The sequence below is a fragment of the Macaca mulatta genome, chromosome 14 (genome assembly GCF_049350105.2).
Source record: "Macaca mulatta isolate MMU2019108-1 chromosome 14, T2T-MMU8v2.0, whole genome shotgun sequence".
Lineage (NCBI taxonomy): Eukaryota > Metazoa > Chordata > Mammalia > Primates > Cercopithecidae > Macaca > Macaca mulatta.
Window position 1 is genome coordinate 76765310 of NC_133419.1, and position 21713 is coordinate 76787022.

The 21713-nt window shown below is 38.5% G+C and overlaps 1 protein-coding gene across 2 annotated transcripts in view; it reads right to left on the reverse strand.

Annotated features, from left to right (window-relative positions):
* The window catches only part of THAP12 (THAP domain containing 12), a 31252-nt gene that overhangs the window by 5126 nt on the left and 4413 nt on the right, over positions 1-21713 (reverse strand). Inside the window, exons 2-4 of one of the 2 annotated variants that reach the window (XM_015115225.3) lie at positions 10793-10913; positions 5927-6034; positions 535-571 (exon numbers count right to left, since the gene is read on the reverse strand). In XM_015115225.3, the coding sequence (XP_014970711.2) occupies positions 535-571; positions 5927-6034; positions 10793-10913 (266 nt within the window). The remainder of the gene's footprint in view (positions 1-534; positions 572-5926; positions 6035-10792; positions 10914-21713) is intronic. The other variant, XM_028833832.2, reaches the window with a different exon arrangement.

The window sequence follows — 21713 nt, forward strand, 5'->3', positions numbered from 1 at the left end:
GAAGAAATAGAGGAGGAGGAGTAACTAATAACTGACAAGAAGAAAAACAGCTTCTAGCCCTCGTCCTTTGGTGACATAATTCGGGCATCAGCACCTACAGAAAGGCTGTTGTGACCACTACTGCCAGTGGCACTATGTGTCCCCACAGCATTTAGTCCTTAAACATTTACCAAGAATTCATTACGCACCACAACTGGGTGGACAGAAAAGAGATTCAGTGCATGCCTCTACTGTTGCCCTTCCTTCCCTACAATGGAGCACTGTGTGCCTGCCACCCCTCTACCACACTGAGAGAGAAGGCGTCACCTCTGTGAGGCCTGCATATAGCATAGTGTGTGGCATAGCACCACTCAATAAAGACAAACTAAAATTAGACTTTATTCTCATAATTTCAAAACACAGGACAAAGTTGAGCACACTCTTACATCCATTCTCAAGGTAGGTTTTTGACACAGAACATATTTATTTGTCCTTACCAGGTCAAGGCCTTTTTAAAAGGCATTCAGAAGTTGAGTCATTAACACTATCACTTACTTTTTTTCTGTTTCAGTGTCCTTATTTCGTCTTCACTCTAAATGTCAAGAAAAAAAAAGAAAAAAAAAACAAAAAACACAAATCATCTTTAAAAAACTGACCTCTAGTCTATCATCTTAGACTCACAAATACAAATGCCTAGTCTGAGACAATTTAATTCTTTCAAGAGCATAAATTCTTTATATAGAGAGTATACATTCTTCAAACAGACCGACAATGAGAAAATCAGAATAAGCTGTTAATGACTCCAAGGTTATAACAAAGTCCTAGGGAAAAAAGAATACATCATTTTACTTATTTTCTACCTAAATCACCGTAACTTTGGGTTATAAGTGTTTCCTGGCTAATGAAAGTCACAAAAATACACCATGGCACTTGGAGTTAAATTCAAGAGGACGCAAATCATCTTGCTTCCCAATTTAACCCTGGAGATGTCCCATAAGAAGGAGGTTGCTGAATCTCTGGACTCAACACAAAAGTGATGAGAAATCCCTGTGAAGGAGAAGGTGAAAGAGTACCAGCATGGAAGAGATACACAGAGCATACACAGAGCATAGTAGGCCAAGTGGCACCAATAGGGTTAGACAAAGGAAGAACTTTCTAGCTGCATCCTTTACTTTCCTTCCAACCCTCTACAATGCTTAAATCATAGGCCACTTTGTTGTTTTCCGTGGCAGAAAAGCAGCAATGCCAGTGACAGACAGCAGGATGCCTGTTGGGCAGCAATGGACATGGTGCTGATAACAAGAAACATCAGCAGGCTGGTCAACCTGGACATCCCCTCCTTATCCTATGGACTGCACGTTTGTAAGGATGGCGGGTCAGGAAGAGTATGCCTGCTGTGAGATTATGTGAAGCGCTGTGAGATTATGTGAGGCTCTCTGAGGGACAGACTACAGGGAAATGATAGCTACAGGACAGCAAGTGATTGAGCTCCTCATCCTGATACATATTGTACTTCATATCTATAGATTCAACCAACCATGCACTGAAAATGCTGGGGAAAACATGGATGGTTGTATCTATCATGAAAATGTGCAGACTTTTTTCTCATTATTCCCCTATATAACGCAGCATGACTATTTACATAGCATTTACATTGTACTAGGTGTTACAAACAAATGTATTAAGCATCATAAATAATCTAAATATTACTTAAAAATGGATGGTTCTGCCGGGCACAGTGGCTCACACCTGTAATCCCAGCATTTTGGGAGGCTGAGGCGGGAGGATCACCTGAGGTCAGGAGTTCGAGACCAGCCTGACCAACATGGAGAAACCTCGTCTCTACTAAAAATACAAAATGAGCCGGGCATGGTGGCTCATGCCTGTAATCCCAGCTACTGGAGAAGCTGAGGCAGGAGAATTGCTTGAACCCGCGAGGCGGAGGTTGTGAGGAGCTGAGATTGCACCCTTGCACTCCAGCCTGGGCAACAAGAGCAAAACTCTTGTCTCAAAAAAAAAAAAAAAAAAAAAAGTTTGGTTGTGTCTATACTGAACACACAGACTTTTGTTCTTCTCATTATTCCCTAAACAATGTAATATAACAACTATTTAGATAGCACTACATTGTATTAGGTATTATAAATGATTTAAAGTACACAGGAGGATGTGTTTAAGTTATATGCAAATACGACACCACTTTATATAAGGGAATCAAACATCTGTGGATTTTGCTCTCTGACGGAAGGTCCTGGAATCAGTCCTCCATGGACACCAAGAAGAAAGCTGATATGGAGGACTGTAATGTAGGTGTCAGTATTCATCTAAGAGAAGTCCCAGGAAAATAGAAATAAACAAATAGAGGGGAAAATGCATAACGAAAAATAAAAACTAAGGATTTCTCAGAATTTAAGATGTAAGTCCTCAGCTGTAAGATGACAAATTAAGGTACATAAGAAAAAAACTCACATCTAGATATAGGTTAGCAAAATTTAAAATGTCAAATATAAAGAAAACTTTTAAAAAGCTTTGAGGGAGAAAAAGAAGATTACCTAAAAAGGAACAAGAATCAGGCTGGCACAGACTTCAATAGCAATAATGGATGCAAAAAAATCAGAAAGAATCAACATCACATAGACTATATGTATCCTCTATGTATCTCTTAATAACATTTAAAATTTAAAATATCAAATCATTTTTTAAAATAATTCCACATCTGGAAACTAAGAAAAACAATCCTGTGTTAACAAAATAGAGAAATTACAAAATACCTACAGCCAGATATGACAGCACTATCTGTCTAAAGTTGTGGGGTATAGCTAAAATGGACCTAAGAGACACATTTACAGCTTTGAATACACATAAATATGAGCTAAACATTCAAGAAGCTAGAAAAAGAGTCAAAAAGTAAATCAACCTAATCAAGGAAAACCAATAAGAGTTCACAAGTACAACAATCACTGACAAAACTACTGGTTCTTTGAAAAGATTATTAAAGTTTCATAAACTTACAACATTAACAAAACACAAGAAGAAAGAGAAAACCAATAAAGATATCAGAATGGCAATCAAAACTTTCCCTCACCCACCCCAAGCCCTCTAATGGTTTTACCAAATTCTACCTTACTTTCAAGAGCAGTTAACATCTACCTATACAAATTTTTCTAGGAGAAAAAAAAAAAGATATCCAACTTATTTTATGATGCTAATAGAACCTTGATATTGTAATTGGATAATGACAGTACATGAAAAGAAAGTTACAGGCCAAGATTCACAAATGTAAAATCCTAAATAAAATACTGACCAATTGAATCCAATGGTATATAAAAGTAAACAGACATATTGCAATCAACTAGAATTCATTACAGAAATGCAGATGGTTCACAGAAAATCCATTAGTACTCACTGCATTAAAGAATGAAAAAAATGAACTTTTCTATTAAATACATGCAATGAAAGCATGTGACAAGTCAAATACAAAAACGGAATATAGGTCAGGTGTGGTGGCTCACTACTGTAATGGCAGCATTTTGGGAGGCTGCGGTAGGAGGACTGCTTGAGCCCAGGAGTTTGAGACCAAAGTGGGCAACATGGCATGATCGCATCTATAAAAAATAAAAAATACAAAAAATAAGCCAGGCATGATGGCACACACCTATGGTCCCAGCTATTTGGGAGGCTGAGGTAAGAGGACTGCTTCAGCCCAGAAGGCAGAGGCTGCAATGAACAGTGTCTGCCCCACTGCACTCTGGCCTGGGTGACAGAGTGAGACCCTGTCTTAAGAAAACAAACAAAAAACAAACAAGAAAACTCTGAATATGGGAGTAGAAGGGAATTTTCTTAACTTGATAAAAACTATCTAACAATACCAAGAGCAAACATTATACTTAATGGGGCAAGGCAAGTATGACATTACTAGAATTGTTCAACATAGTACCAGGGATCTTGACTAAACAAGGCAGGCAACAGAAAAAATTAAAATAGTAAGAACTGAAAGTGACAAATTTCTCCTTATTTACAGATGATACAATCAGTAACAGAGGAAAAACTCAGAAGACTTATTAGGATTAATTTAAAAAGAAGTTCTTCAAAAGTGCTGGAAACAATTTCAACCAGAATATATCACCTATACCAGTAAGAACCGTAATGTATTTAAGAAGTGATCTAAGGAAGCATGTATACATTGTCATTTAAAGAACTGTAACGAAAGCCCTCAAAATTTTTCATTTTCTGTACTCCTAAAAGTATTCTAATATTCTTTTCAAAAAACTAGTATTTAGTTTTGTCAATGATTGCTGTTACTTGATAGGTATTTTATGGGATTTTTTTTCTATTCATGGATGGAACTAGTTAATACTTTACAATAGTTTATACTGTAATAGTAAACTAGTAATATTCATTTACTAACATTAGTAATACTAAACTAGTAATAAACTAGTAATAAATTTATAATTGCTAATATTGTAAAGATGTCAATTCAAAGCAATTATAATGAAAATCCCAAAATCATTTCTAGGAGAACTTGACAAAAGGACTTTCAAATTCAAAAGCCCAGGCACAGTGGCTCATGTCTATAATCCCAGCACTTTGGGAGACCGAGGCGGGCAGATCACTTGAGGTCAGGAGTTCGAGACCAGCCTGGCTGACATGGTAAAACTGTGTCTCCACCAAAAACACAAAATTAGTCAGGCATAGTGGTGAGGGCCTGTAGTCTCAGCTACTCTGGAGGCTGAGGCAGGAAGAATTGCTGGAAACCGGCAGGTGGAGGTTGCAGTTAGCCAAGATTATGCCACTGCACTCCAGCCTGGGTGACAGAGTGAGACCCTGTCTAGGGAAAAAAAAAAAATTCATATGGAGGAATAAAGGTCCACAAATAGTTAAGAAAAAGAAGAGTTAAACAATCACCTTATTTGAAAGTTAGATATATTACAAAGCCATGGTAATGAAACAGTGCGGTATAGCTGCAAACAAATAATACAGTGAAATGGAACAGAACTCCCCAAAACAGCCTTATGTAAACTTGTTATATAACAGAGGTGGCATTTTACACCAGTAGAGGAAAGGAAGGATTAACAGACCATGTTGGGAAAACAGTTTCTCTACAAGGAGAAAAAGTTATTATAGATCCCTACTGTATGTCATACAAACTCCAAATGGATAAAATATCTAAATATGGTAAGCATAGAATAAGGAAAATTAGATAAATGCTATCTTTAAAAAGCACACAGTAGGTGAACTGATAGGACATACATTAAATACACTAGCATGGACACCAACTGGCAGGGGAAGGAATGGTAATGGTAATAGTGGGTGAAGAAGGAAAAATAATAAAGCAAAATAAGGGCCTTGCTAGTGGCAATGATGACAGAAAGCCATGGACTAAGGAGTTACTATACTTCCGTTCACCTAAGGTCAACAAAATACAGATAGGTGTCAATCCTCAGAACTGAAGGATATCTAAGGAATATAAGAATTGTGTAAATTATGCCATAAACAGAGATTTCGATGTTTTTTTTCTAAACTCTGTCCATATTTAATAGTGACAGAAGCCTTATCTTTAAAACATTCCATGTCTCCACTTTTACACTTTCCCTTTCTTTATTCCTTTGTGCTGAACTCTGGAAACACCTCAGCTCTATTTTCCTTACTACAAAAGAAAAGGTAGCTTTCTCCTTCTTCCCCAGAAGGGAATGAGCTAGTGGCCTATAATTAATAGCACACTCTGGACCAACTCAACAGTATCAACTGGCTAAATTTGAGGGAGATTTTCCAATTTAAATACTAAAACTCATCATCTCACATCCAGGCTACTATTTACCATAACATTTATTTCCCATTACATTACTTCTGAAATAGAGAGTAACTTGGATTAATTTAACATAAATGCATCCATATTTGATTTCATAGTATTATGGGGGAAGGTGGGAAAGCTGAAAGTACACAGACATACCAGTTCTTTTATTCGTTTTCTGTGTCTACTATGTGGGTTGTTCAAATGACTGGTAAGATCAAATATTGTTGGTATTGCATTATCTCGAAGAACTGTCCTATAAGGACTCTGAAAAAGAAAAATGTGTTAATTCAGATATGATCCTTATAAATATATTACATATCAATAAAATTCTATGTTAATGACCTCCACAATATTCCTTCAACTCCAGCTCTAAAGTATAGAGGCTTATAGAACTTGATGTCAGTTCAGGTCAGTCTACTATTTCCAACTGTACCTGCATTTGCCCTTCTGGCAATCTTATTATAAATTAAGAAACTGAATTGAAGGTAGGCATAAAACATAAAATGTGCTTGCATTTTGCGTATCTGTTTCTAATTCAGCATCCCAGCTACTTTATCTTCCTGTCCTTCCAAGAGCCCACAATCTACAGGAGGTACAAGTCTCCCAAAATAATCTGCACTCTTGTATGTTCCATAATAATGCATCCCTATTTTACCTAATGTTCCACTTTTGCTAATATTACTGAGAAGTATCAAGGTACAGTGAAAATATTGGACTGGGACCCAGGAGACCTAGGAACTAGTCCAAACTCTACCAGTGAACGACTCACTAAGACACCTTGGCTAAATTACTTTCCCTTTTTGGGCCCCAGTTTCTTCTTCTGAATAAAATTCTGGTATGGAACTATTTCAACATTTCCCAAAATGAAATTATTCACATACTTAACGATCATAATGCTTGCCATTTCAGTTATATTACCATCTGTATTTTTACACAATCTACTCACACTGTCTTAAGTAATAAAAACTGTAGGCAGAATGATCTGATGTTTTTATCTTACGTTTTTAAAAATTTTATGTTTTTAACACATACTACAAAACTTCTAAAATAAAAATTGATTCATGTGCCACATGAAACCAACTCTCACACCACAAGTGATACTGATATACATAATCACATTTTTGCAAATGATAATCTAGGTATTTCTATATTTCTTTCAAGTCCTAATGATCTTATGAAAGAATGATCATACTTTACCCTACTTCCTGTTAATTTCATCCAACTTGGCTAGAAGCTGGATATATACTTAGATGGTAACAGCCCTACTGCCAGCCCTGAGGAGGCTGGGTAAGAGACAAGAAGCTTATTAAGAGGGAGAGTAATAAATAACTGCTATTACACTCCTCTCAGACAGTCCAAAGAAATAGTGCCTTTAATTTCTTCCTCAATTTGCAATGATAAAGATAAAACATACTTCATTTAAACAAGCTTTCTTGGAAGCAGTGATTATTTCAAAATATCTAAGCATGTTCAAAGAACATGCCAAACAAAAATAACAACTTCTAAATTTGTTCACCCAAAGAAGGGAGGTCAGGAAGACATGAAGGGAAAACATGTATCTAAATGGAACACACTATCTTGGGTTGTACCCAAAGAGTTGTTAAACACATTTGGGATGAATTTCTATTCAGAGTCAATATTTTCTAGTTCAATTCCATGCCATAACAGAAAGCACAAAGATGATTCTCTGACTTCCTAGTAACCCTCAACTTCTAGTTCTGGGCTCGTGATCCTGAATCTACCAGGGAGGCTGAATGAGGAATTGGTTAGGGACACAATCACTGAAGGGGGTACAAGTTATTATACTCAAAGCTCCCCCATCTTTCACACTGAGCAAATGTCCCCAAAATAAGCAAATACAAATACACAATCAACTTTCGATATCTTACCAATTATTAAATAAGGAGGGGAGGAAAAAAACATTTTAACAAATTTTTAAGTCAAATCAAATGATTTTCTATTTGCAAATAAAGCAAAGACATTATAGATCGGAAAACAGAATATGTGAAAGAAAAAAATGACATTTTATAAATATTTATTTTGGCCAAGAATGTTGGCTCACACCTGTAATTCCAACACTTTGGGAAGCCATGGCCTGGTAGACAGCTTGACCCCAGGAGTTCAAGACCAGCTTAGGTAACATGGCAAAACTCCATCTCTACAAAAAATACAAAAATTAGCCAGGTATGGTGGCACATGCCTGTAGTCCCAGCTGCTTGGGAGGCTGAACGGGAAGGATTGCTTGAGCCTGGGAGGTCGAGGCTGTAGTGAGCCATGATTGCACCACTGCACCCCAGCTTAGGCAACAGAGCGAGACCCTGTCTCAAAAAATAATAATAAAAATAAGAAAAATATAAATATTTACAAGGACACATGCCAAAGAAGACAATATTCAATTACTGCTTATGATATCAAGTATCGCAGTATCAAGATTTAATTTTTAACTGCTGAATTAAGGTTTGAGCATGAAACAATAATCTTACTCTAGCATCAAAATAATAAAATATTTGGCTCAGGCCAAATTCAGTAGTCATGAATGTTTACTGATGAGATTTTTTTTTTTTTGTCTGTTTGTTTAAAGACAGGGTCTCATCATCATGTTGCCCAGGCTGGCTCTGAACTCCTAGGCTCAAGCAATCCTTCAGCCTTAGACTCCTAAGTAGCTGGGACTACAGACACGTGCCACTGTGCCTTGCCACTGATGAGATCTTCAATGTCAAACTAATAAAGCCAAAACTCTTAAACATTTAGATATGGATATCAGAAAATCCAGGGGTTTTTGTTTGCTTGTTCGTTTTTGAAACACAGTCTCACTCTGTCACCAAGACTGAAATACGGTGGCACAATCTTGGCTCACTGCAACCTCAGCCTCCTGGGTTCAAGCGATTCTTCTATTTCAGCCTCCTGAGCAGCTGTGATTACAGGCGTGCACCACCATGCCCAGCAAATTTTTCTTTTTTTTTTTGTATTTTTAGTAGAGAAGGGGTTTCCCCCTGTTGGCCAGGCTGGTCTCGAACTCCTGACCGCAAATGATCCGCCCACCTCAGCCTCCCAAAGTGCTGGGATTACAGGCGTGAGCTACCATACCCAGCCCAGAAATCCAGTTTTTAATAACATCTCCTAGATGTATAGAAAGAACATTTTCTCACATTCGGATTCATTTATTCAGGATTGAAGAATCATTTAGAAATTAAAAAAGCAAACCTGGCTCATCTTTCTGTTCTATTCTCTAAAGAATGTAAGAATGAACTATGCTTTAAATTTCTCACAATCTGGTTAGAATTATCTAATTAAGAGACCATATTTATTACTAAAATAAAAATGCAAAAATGCATATGGCAAATGTATTTAAAATAATTTGGGATATTTTTACTTAATGTCAAGAACATAAAAGTAGTTTGCCTTTTAAACATATGAAACCTTTTATTTCGGTTGATCATTATTACCCTCTTAACAAATTAAGGCAAAAATATTCCTCAAATATTTGTGATTAAACTGTTGAACCGGAACTGGCTCACCTCCCAATGACTTCACAAGTATCTGCTTCAATTAATTTTGAGAAATAAAATAACCCAATCATTCTTTAGTTTTCTGATGCCTCTGCAAAATGTATCTGAAAAAAATATCAAAATAAATTGCTGCATAACAACATATAGTGTACCTTCGAATCAAGTTTATGTCTATCCCAATATCTGAGGTGTTACATTAGTTACACTGAAACAATTCTGCTTCATTTCAATCAAATTTGCCTTATTTGTGCCTTTCATAAATCACAGCAAGAGAATCACAGAGGGTTAAAAATCTTAGAACTCAGGAATTACCTGGTCTAATCTCCTTATTAGGAACTGGGGCCCAGAGAGGGGAAGTGACTTGGCCAAGCTCACACAATTAACTGGTCTTGATATGAAATTACATACTATTGATGGAAATGTTTTTCCACATTACCTGGATAATTTGTTTACTATTACATCTAGCACATAAAAATTAAGAGTTGGTTCTAATAGTACATACAAAAACATGAAAACAAGAGCTCCATTCCAAGATGAAAATTTTACTCATAAAAAAGCTCTAAACAGCTCGAAATAAAAACACCAACTTTACCTTAAATATATACTTTTATAATCATCTAAAATTTTTCTGAAAACTAAATAATATTTAAAAGTGGTTACCTCAGCCGGGTGTGGTGGCTCATACATGCAATCCCAGCACTTTGGGAGGCCGAGGTGGGCGGGTCACTTGAGGTCAGGAGTTTGAGACTAGCCTGGCCAACATGGTGAAACCCCATCTCTACTAAAAATACAAAAATTAGCTGGGTGTGGTGGCACGTGCCTGTAATCCCAGCTACTTGAGAGGCTGAGGAGAGAAAATCGCTTGAGCCCAGGAGGTGGGGGAGGTGGCAGAGGTTGCAGTGAGCTGAGAGAGCACCACTGCACTCCAGCCTGGGTGACAAAGCGAGACTGTCTTTAAAAAAAAAAAGTAGTTACCTCGGGTGAATAGAAATGGGGCATCAGACACAGAGGAGTTTTTCTTTCTTTCTTTTTTTCTTTTTTCATCATTTTGGGTTTTTTTCCAGACAAGCTCTCATTCTGTTACCCAGAGTGGAGTGTAGTGGCATGAACACAACTCACTGCAGCCCTGACTTCCTAAGCTCAAGTGATCCTCCCATCTCAGCTTCCCAAGTAGCTGGGACTACAGGCATACGTCACCACACCTGGCTAGTTTTTTTGGTATTTTCTGTAGATATGGCGTCTGGCCATGTTGCCCAGGCTGGTCTCAAAACTCTTGAGCTCAAGTGGTCTTCCTGCCTCGGCCTCCCAAAGTGCTGGGATTATAGGTGACTGGCAAAATCAGATTTTAAGAACAAAACAGATACTATTCAGCTCCAAATCTGTCTTCATCTTAAAGTGGCAGGATATAGGAATACTTTCCAACATTGGCAAATACTTACATTTCCAACCAGACAGAGTGACAGAGAGAGAAATCAAGACAAACAGAGAGACACCAAGCTCTTCTATTACTCACAGTTCTACAGATCATAGAGGTCTCAAAATGTTTGGCACATAATCGATAATGTTTATTTAGCTGATCAGGTGTTTTATCTTCTAAGTCTGCTCTCCTACAGTTCTCCACCCACTTCTGGCATCTATAAATAAAACCAAAACACAATTATGAAAATGAGCTCAGCATTTAAATTTCAGCCTGCAGTTTTAAGGCAAACATATATTAATAACAACGGATTCCTGCTCCCCTCCCTGAGAACATAATTTGGAGAATTTTATTAATAACAAAATAACAGTTGGAAAAAACCTTAGAAATCATTTAGTAACAACACTTCAATTACAGACAAGGTTAAGAAGTAACTTGCTTGGAGGCAAGTACAAAATCAGCAGCAGAATTAGAACTGAAACCGGCATCTTCCAACTCCAGACATCAGAGAAGATCCAACCATCAGTAGAACAAGCAGAAAGCTGCATAGCCACAAGGCTAACAGCCTAACATTCCCTTCAGGATTTCAACTTCAACAAGCAAACGAAACAACACTGTCACTGTTGAAAATCAGTAATTAGATGTTCTTTAAATAACTAGTTTCTAAGGGAAGCATAAAGGCTGTATTCGTTTATCTTCCTATGAACACAAATTATTATCTATAGTAATATGTGTTGACTAGATTGCAAGCTCCATGAACGCAGGGACTGTGTCTACACAATCCAGTACACAAAAAGTACTGAAGACAGGGAACAAGACAAAGTCCATGCCCTCTCAGTGCTTAAATATTTTCAGAAAAACTAATAATAAGCACTTATTATGAGCCAGACACTGTTCTAAGTCCTTTCCAAAGATGGGTACTATTATTATCTCCCTTGTGCAGATGAAGAAACCAAGGCACAGAAATATTAAGTAACCTGCTAAAGTCACAACCGGATCTTTCCTCGAATTTCTTTTTTTTTTTTTTTTTTTTGAGACAGAGTTTTGCTCTTGTTGCCCAGGCTGCAGTGCAATGCCATGATCCTGGCTCACTGCAACCTCTGCCTCCCGAGTTCAAGCGATTCTCCTGCCTTAGCCTCCCATGTAGCTTGCATCACAGGTGTGTGTTACCACACCTGGCTAATCTTGTATTTTTAGGAGAGATGGGGTTTCTCCATGTTGGTCAGGCTGGTCTCGAACTCCCGACCTCAGGTGATCCACCCACCTCGGCCTCCCAAAGTGCTGGGATTACAGATGTGAGCCACCGTGCCCGGCCCATCCCTCAAATTTCTGAGAATAAAAGTCCTGCCGTGGATAAACAGTGTCACAAATTATTTTTTTGAGATGGTGTCTCACTCTGTCGCCCAGGGTGGAGTGTAGTGGCATGATCACAGCTCAATGCAACCTCTGCCTCCCAGGTTCAAGCGATTCTCCTGCCTCAGCTCCCCGAGGAGCTGAGATTATAGGTGTGCAACACCATACCCAACTAATTTTTGTATTTATAGTAGAGATAGGGTTTCACCATGTTGGCCAACCTGGTCTCGAACTCCGGATCTCAGGTGATCCGCCCGCCTTGGCCTCCCAAAGTGCTGGGATTACAGTCATGAGCCACCGCGCCCGGCCCAACATATTCCTTTATAATTACATCACAATATATATTTTTTTAATGTTTTAACACTATTGTCCACCTTTCCCCAACACACCTGCCCCTGACACTTAATTCTATTCTAAAAATGTAAAATCATGGTAAAATGCTATGATTTTTAAAAAACTACAGCTAAATTGTACAGCATTTCATTTGACCAACAAGTATTACACTGCTCACAGTAATGACGCCTAAGATGTTCACAATTTCATCACACTTGTACACAGTTGTACATTATGATTATAAACATTTCATGTTTCAAAATCCAAATATTAAGTATAAAAACTATTTCACTATAAAATAATCTGCCATACTGCTACAGTTGTTTTTTAAATTCTTAAATCTCTGGAGACCTTCCACACAGAGCAATACTGTACATATTACCTCTGAACTAAGTTGAAGCAGCTTTCTGATATCAACAGCAACTCTTATTCAGACAATCAAGAACAGAATGGGCATCAGGCAGACAGCCTAATTAAATACACCTGTCTTTCTATATGAACTACTTAAGAATAGATCTAGTGAAAGATGCGCAAGACCTCTAATAATCTTTTTAAAGCAAACTTAAATAAATACATAAGTTTATGAACTGGCACACTAAATTATAAAGATGTCAATTTTCCCCAAACCCATTTACTAATTCAATATAATCACAAGCCCAATAAGTTTGTGAGAGAGAGCAAGAGAAAGAAATGACTAATTATTCTAAAACTTTTTATACACAAATTTAAAGAACCCAGGATAACCAAGACAATCTTGAGAGAGAGAGAAAAAAAAGGAGGTTGAAAGAATTACACTACCAGATATTAAGACTTACTGTAAAGTTTATTACTTCCTGGCAGAAGGACAGAACAATGAAACAAAACAGGGCACTACAGATACTTAAAGGGAGCTTTGAACAGCAGCAAATACGGAGTTTTCTTTTTCAATAAATAGGGTTGAGTTAGTTGAATATCCACATTAAAAAAACAAATCTTAACTCCCATTTGTACACCATACACGAAAATAAATTCCAAGTGATTGTAGATCAAATATGAAAGGTAAAACAATAAAGCCACTAAAAGGTAACACAGGAGATTATCTTCATGACCTTGGAATAAAGATCTCTTAAGGCAACAGAGAGCACAAACACTAGAGGAAAAGATTTATAAATTAGGTTACTTTAAAGTTAGTAACTTTTCTTCATTAAAAGAAGCCATTTAAGAGTGAAATGGTAGACCACAAAATGTCAGATATTTGCAATACATATATCTAACAGCGGACTCGCATTCAAAATATATATGAAGAACTACAAATAAATAACCCAACATAAAAACTGGCAAAGGGTCTTGAACAGGCACTTTATAATAAAAAGGTAATAAAAATGGCAATACATAGATGAAAAAAATGCTCAATCTCATTTGCCATCAGGGAAATGCTAATTAAAACCATTAACAGGCCAGGCGCAGTGGCTCAAGCCTGTAATCCCAGCACTTTGGGAGGCCGAGACAGGCGGATCACGAGGTCAGGAGATCTAGACCATCTTGGTTAACACGGTGAAACCCCATCTCTACTAAAAAATACAAAAAACTAGCCGGGCGAGGTGGCTGGCGCCTGTAGTCCCAGCTACTCGGGAGGCTGAGGCAGGAGAATGGCATAAACCTGGGAGGCAGAGCTTGCAGTGAGCTGAGATCCCGCCACTGCACTCCAGCCTGGGAGACAGAGCAAGACTCCGTCTCAAAAAAAAAAAAAAAAAAAACAAACCATGACAAATTACTACATACCCACAAGAATGACTGCAATGTAAAAGAGGTAATACCAAATATCGGGGAGAAGGTGAAATAACTTTGCCCATCAACAGTAGAATGGATAAATTGTGGTATAGTCATTCAATGGAATACTACTTGGCTATGAAATGAACAAACTATCTACAATCTCACAAATGTAATGTTAAGCAGAAGCAGCCAGGAGTACATACTACAGGATTCCTTTGATATGAAATTCAAGAATAGGCAAAACTCATTTATAGTGATTGTTCAGAAAAAGAGTTAACACAGCAGGCCTGAGGCTGCTGTCCTTAGAAAGGCCTGTTTGTTAAGGACCTTGGGCTGGTATCCGGGAACTCGGTTGGTAAATGGAAATAAAACTTTTCCTAACTGATAATCAGCTCAATGTGCCTAGACTATTTGTGCAAACAACATGATTTATGCTGAACACCTGTCATCCCTTCTAGGAATCTGGAATTTTATTACATGCCAGGCAGAGGCTGCCTATGTGATCAGGCCCCAGTGAAAACCTTGGACACTAGGTCTCTAACGGTCTTCTCTCCACAGAAACACGGCACATGTGTTGCTACATTTCCACCACTGGGGAAAAATGGACTCTGGGTGACCCCTCATGGGAAGGAGAGAGCATAGGAAAGCCTATACATGAATTCCTTCAGACTGTGCCTGTGTCTTTTTCCCTTATGATCCAGATGTGTATCCTTACTACAATGCTGCAATAAATCTTCACTGTGAGTACAACCATATACTGAGTCCTGTAAGACCTTCTAGTGAATCTTTGAATATGGGGTGGTCTGGCCCTGCCTCAACACAGTGATGGAATAGTAGACACATTTGGGGAGGGTAACAACTGGTAGTGGGCACAAAAGAGGCTACTGAGGTGCTGTTTATGTTCTATATCTCAAACAACAATAAAGCTTCCACTCATTCTCCCTCTTTCCCCCAAAACCTAACTAATTCAAGGCATGTGAAGTCACAGTGGCTACCACTGGGGAGAATGGGATAATGGCTGGGAGGACCTTGGAGCAGAGGAAGTTTGGGATGCTAGTAATACTGTATTTTTTTTAAATCCTGGTGAAATTTTCATGGCTATGTTACTCTAAAAATCCAACATGATGTACAGTTACCATCTGTGATCTTCCGTGCATATGTTTTTCGGGTTTTTTTTTTCTTTTGAGAGAGAGAGAAAGAGAGAGAGAAGCTCACTCCGTTGCCCAGGCTGGAATACAATGGTGCAATCTCGGCTCACTACAGCCTCCACCTCCTGGGTTCAAGCGATTCTCCCACCTCAGTCTCCCAAGTAGCTGGGACTACAGGCATGCACCACCACGCCCAGCTAAGTTTTTGTATTATTTGTAGAGATGGGGTTTCACCATGTTGCCCAGGCTAGGCTCAAACTCCTGGGTGAAGTGATCGTCCTGCCTCGGCCTCCCAAAGTGCTAGAATTACAGGCATGAGTCACCGCACGTAGCTCTTCTGTGTATACGTTTTTACACGAATAATATTATAAAAATTATATATGACCGGGAGGCTGAGGCAGAAGAATCGCTTGAACCCAAGAAGCAGAGGTTGCAGTAAGCCAAGATCGCGCCACCGCACTCCAGCCTGGCAAGAGAGCGAGATTCCGTCTAAAAAAAAAAAAAAAAAAATATATATATATATATATATATATATATATAAAACCACAATAAGTCTTTTCACATATGTGTATTATGAACATGTATATATATTTATATACATATATACCCACTTACATAATTGTCTCAAATTTTTACCAATGCCTCCCCTTTCCCAGCTCTCCCTGTCACTGTTCTGTTCCCTATACTCCAGATTCTGTAGACTTTCCCTTAGCACAGTGGAATGACTCCCCAAATCCATTTGCTTCTCTCCATTAATAACACCCTGGTTCAAGCTACCACAATTTTTTACCTGGTCTACTAGTATCTCTTCCAAACTGGTCATCTGCCCTTCTCTAACCCCTTCTCCATGATGCAGAGTATTTTTTAAAGCCAATTTGAGAATGTCTCTTCCGTGCTTAAGCTTTTAGTGGCTTCTCAATACTCTCAGGATAAACAGTTGTGTTCACTTCTATCCTGGGGCCTTCCCAGTGCTGTTTACTCAGCCTACTACATTCTTCTTGCTGCTTTTTATACACTTCCTATGCACAGTTAACTATGACTCAGCCTTCAGATCTTAGCTCAAATGTCATTTCTTGAGGGAAGCTTTTCCTGACTCCCAAGTGTACACGTATGTGGGTATATGTGTATGAAAACGTATGCACCCAGAAAATTCTAGGTATTTAAGACTTTCCGCCTCTCCATATATAATATCTGAATTCCCTACATTTATCTTACTATATGATTCCCACAGTGTAAACATGCCCTAATGTCTCCAATCTTTAAAACTCTCTTAACCCTGACCCTCTTTATAGCAAAACTTGTTAAAGCATCCATTTGGACTGCATCCAATTATCTTGCTGTACTGTCTCCTAAATCAATGCCAAGGAGGCTCGTGCTCTATCCCTTTTCCACTGAAACTGCTCAAGACAATTACTAATGACCCCATTCTGCCAAATCCAATGGTCACTTTTCTGTACAGATTTTATTTCACTTTTAACTTTTCTTTTTTTTTTAGGTGGTCTTGCTCTTGTTGCTCAGGCTGGAGTGCAGTGGCATAATCTCGGCTCACTGCAACCTCTGCCTCCTGGGTTAAAGCTATTCTCTTGCGTCAGCCTCCTGAGAAGCTGGGATTACAGGCACCCGCCACCATGCCCGGCTAATTTTTGTACTTTTAGTAGAGTCAGGGTTTCACCATGTTGGCCAGGCTGGTCTTGAACCCCTGACCTCAGGTGGTCCACCCGCTTCAGCCTCCCAAAGTGTTGGGATTATAGGCGTGAGCCACCGTGCCTGGCCTATCTTTTATTTCATTTTTAAAGTAATGAGAGAAGGTGTCATTATGTTGCCCAGGTGGGTCTCAAACTCCCAGGCTCAAGCCATCTTCCCACCTCAACCTCCCAAAGCGCTGGGATTACAGGTGTGAGCCACTGCACGCAGCCACTTTCTGTACACACCTTAAACACGTTCAGCACTAGTCAACCATCACTGACCACTTCTTTGTTTTGTTTTTAATGTTTTTCCCTCAATGGTTTCCTACTAATGCAGCACTTCTAAAAGCGTATTCCAAGGAATCCTGGTCAAAGAATTGTTCCTTTTAAAAAAAAAATAAAAAAAAAAAAAAGAGGGCCTCAATCTGTTACCCAGGCTGTAGCACACCGGTGCAATCATAGCTCATTGTAATTCAAACTCCTAGGTTTAAGTCATCCTCTTGCCTCGGCCTCTCAAAGTGCTGGGATTACAGGCATGAGTGACCATGCCCAGTCAGAACTGTTCCATTAAGAAAAAAAAGGACTGGGCATGGTGGCTCATAGTACCAGCACTTTGAGAGGTCAAGGCAAGCAGATCACTTGAGCCTAGGAGTTCAAGACCAGCCTGGACAATATAGGGAGACCTTGTTTCTACAAAAAATTAAAAAATTAGTCAAGTGTGGTGGCGTGCACCTATGGTCCCCAGCTACTTGGGAGGCCCAGACGGGAGGACTGTTTCAGCCTGGGAGATGGAGACTGCAGTGAGCAATGATTGTGCCCCTGCACTCCAGCCTGGGCGACAAAGTAAGAACCTGTCTCCAAAAAAAAAAAAAAAAAAACACAAAACAAACAAAACAACAAACAAACAAACAAAAAACAAGTTTCCATGGTCAAATAAGTTTGGATAATACATATTTTATCCCGTCCTACTCTTAAGGTTTTAGACATTCCTATAGGGCCTTTTAAAAAGTTAGCTAACCTCTCTGTACCTACTTTGGTCATCTGTAAAGCAAGGACTACCTCAAAATTTACTGCAAGGGTAACATGAAATAATGTATATATAACAGAGAAATATAACAGAGCAGTGTCTGTCACAAAGAATACAGTATATAAATACTGTTCCAGCCTGGGCAACATGGCGAAATCCTGTTTCTACAAAAAATACAAAAATTAGCCAAGCATGGTGGTATGTACCTGCAGTCCCAGCTACTTGGGAGCATAAGGCAGGAGAATTGCTTGAGCGCAGGAGGCAGAGGTTGCAATGAGTGGAGATCGTGTCATTGCACTTTAGCCTGGGTGACAGTGAGAAACTGTCTCAAAAAAAAAAAAAAGGAAAAAAAAAGAAGTACTATTATTACAACTCACAGCATTGCTTGAAAGATTAAATAAGTTGATATGAAAGTACTTCAGGCTGGGCATGGTGTCTCCTACCACTGGGCATGGGCTGTTATCCTACCACTTTGGAAGGCTGAACAAGGGGGGATTGCTTCAGCTCAGGAGTCCAAGACCAGCCTGGGCAACGTGGTGAGACCCTGTCTCTACAAAAAATTTAAAAACAAAATTAGCCGGGGGTTGTGACGGGCACCTATAGTCCCAGGTACTTGGGTGGCTGAGGCTGGAAGATCACTTGAGCCCAGGAGGTTAGGGCTGCAGTGAGCCATGAGCCATGCTCCTGCCACTGCACTCCAGCCTGAGTGACAGAGCAAGACCCCTCAAAAAAAAAAAGTTTGAAATTTGCTGCTCACGTTTTAGAGCAGCAATTCTCAAACTTCATAGTCCCCAGATTCCTCTGCACTATTACATTATTGAGGACTCCAAAGACCTTTTGTTTATGTGGATTTTACCTAACAACATTTATCAGAGAAATTTTTAAAATATTCATTAATTCATTAAAATACCAACCTTATAATATGTTAACATAAATAATGTTTTAATAAAAAATTACGTTTTCCAAAACAAAAACATCTAGTGAGAAAAATTACACTGCTTCATTTTTGCAAATCTCTTCCGTCCAGCTTAACAGAACACAGCTAGATTTTCACATCTGCTTCTGTATTTAATCTATTACTATATGTTGTTTTGGTTGAAATATATGAAGAAAAGCTAGCCTCATAATGATATGCAGTTAAAAAGGTTATTACAATACTCCTCTTTTTTCCATATAATTGTGAATTCTCCACAAGTGGTAGTTTCTTCAAGATTAGTTGAAATGTGAAATCTGAGACCAGACCAATGAGCTTTTTCATGCCCTAGTACATAAAAAATCCCAGTCTATCTTGCACTTCAAATAGATCTTTTATCCATGTATGTCTCTGTAAAACCATAAATTGGTCATTTGGAAAATATTAGTTCAGTGAGTTATACATACCATATAAATGTTAACGCAATTAATTATACAATATGTAGAAAAAACCCACATCAGTATCATCAGTGATCTCACCAGAAAAGTCTTCAAGTATTAGAGAGCTGCCAAGCTCACAGTGGCAATAAATTTTCCAAAATTCTAATTTTCAACTTGAATGCTCAAATTATCAGTTGTTCTCCTTGAAGTGGCAGGCTTGTTTATTTCTGAGAAAATGTCTATCAAACACCCAGATCTGAATAATCATATTTAGAAAATTCTAGAAGACACAATACACAATTTATCAAAATAATGATGCCATCATGTTATGTAGCACTCCAAATATTCCACTGTCCACTCCTGAGAGACCGAATATGAAAAATGGAAATAGTATCAGTGTTATTATGAAAATAGTTTTGACATTGTGGACTCCCTGAAAGGGTCTTGGGGGCTGCTATGGTCTGAATGTCTGCGTCCCCTCAAAATTCATATTGAAACAATCCCCAGTGCAGTGGTGTTGGGAGGTGGCGCATCTGGGAGGTGACTTAGGTCATGAAGGGGAAGCCTTATTTGCCCCTTCCGCCATGTGAGAACACAACAAGAAGGTACCATCTAAGAAGCCGAGAGCGAGCCCTCACCAGATGTCAAATCTGCTGGTGACTTCATCTTGGACTTCCCAGCTTCCAGAACTATAAGAAACAAATTTCTGTTGTTTAAAAATCACCCAGTCTAAGGTATTTTGCTATAGCAGCCCAAATAGGCACCCTCCTGAGTCCCCAGAAAACCACTGATTTTACATTTCACAAAGTAGAGTACATCAACTCTCAATAAGCCTTGATTAAACTGCCAGAAGAACCTTGGAAGCCCTCACCCATCTTGGGTGAGTTAGTACTAGCTGCCTGAAGAGGAAGAAGAGAGCTTCAACACCCAACTCACTCTAATCAAAGCAATTCATTAGCTCTACCTGCACCTTCTCCTGGTTTAGGAAAAGCTCCACTGTGAGCTGCCTCAAAGTGGCAAGCCTTGGCATTAGGCAAGCCACCCTGCTGGAGCAATCAAGATTTAGGCAGTTGTTTTTTGTTTGTTTGTTTGTTTTTACTTAAACCCTGTCACTGACCTAAGCTGGGTTGATTATATTATTTCACTTTTTAAAAAAAGAAGCATATTAATGCCACTTTTTCTAAAACAGTAAGAACTATTATGGTATGTAAATTCCACACCATACACTTTATTAATTACTCTTGAAGTTTAAATTATTTCTAAATAGCTTTTTCTAAAAGCATGCATGGGATTTATAACTGATGACTGAGAAATGTACTGTTTTAATAGCATTAAATATATTCATCTTTATTGTTAGTTAACAATGCTAACATTTGAAGACTAGATTGGCAGTGTCACCTTTTATCAACCTTCCCTACAACCTGTTTACGGAAGAAAAGATGTGGGTGGGGTTTAGAACTAATAACCCTAAAAACACTGTTATAATTCAATAACATCTCTGGAAACTACTTCTTTGTTATAAATAATTCTGGGCACAGTGAAAAGGAAACTATCAAATACAGTAGAACTTGAAATCATGTAGTACAAGGAGGTCTCATTTGGATAAAAAGACCTTGAACATATTATGTTAAGCCAGACATAAAAGGAGAAATATTGTATTATTCCACCTATAGGAGGAACCTAGAACAGTCAAATTTATAAAGACTGAAAGTGGATTTGAGGTTACCAAAGGCTGGAAGGGCAGGGGAATGGGAGGTTATTGCCTGATGGTTACAGTTTTTGTTTGGGATAATGAAAAAGTTTTGGAAATAGTGGAGAAGACTGCACAACACTGTGAATGTAATTAATGCCACTGAATTGCACATTTAAAGATTAAAATAGCAAATTTTGTTGCATGTATTTTACCAAAATTTTAAAAATTAATGTACATATCCCAAGTCGTACACTTTACATGGGTGAACTATATGTGAATTGTATCTCAATAAACATCTTTTTAAAAAGAAATTCATGATTTGGTCTTGAAGCATTCAAAGGAGTCTAACACTGAAAAGGGCACAGACTTAGCATGATCCTGGGGACAAAACCAGGACCTCCAAGGCCTCAATTACAGGAGGCAGATGTCCACTCAATACAGGGAAGAAACAACAGCCAAAGTTGTCCAGGATCATCAGGTGTCTTCTCACAAAGGGGAGGACTGTCATTAGAGGTGTTTTAGCCAGGGCAGAGATGCCCATCTGTCAGGAACGCACAGGGCCTATAAAGGTCCATAAACACCTTTGTCTTCGAATGCTAAATTGTGTCTATGTTTGTTTTTGTTTTTTCAGGTAAGAGTCCTTATGTTAGATTCTCAAAAGGATAATAACCCT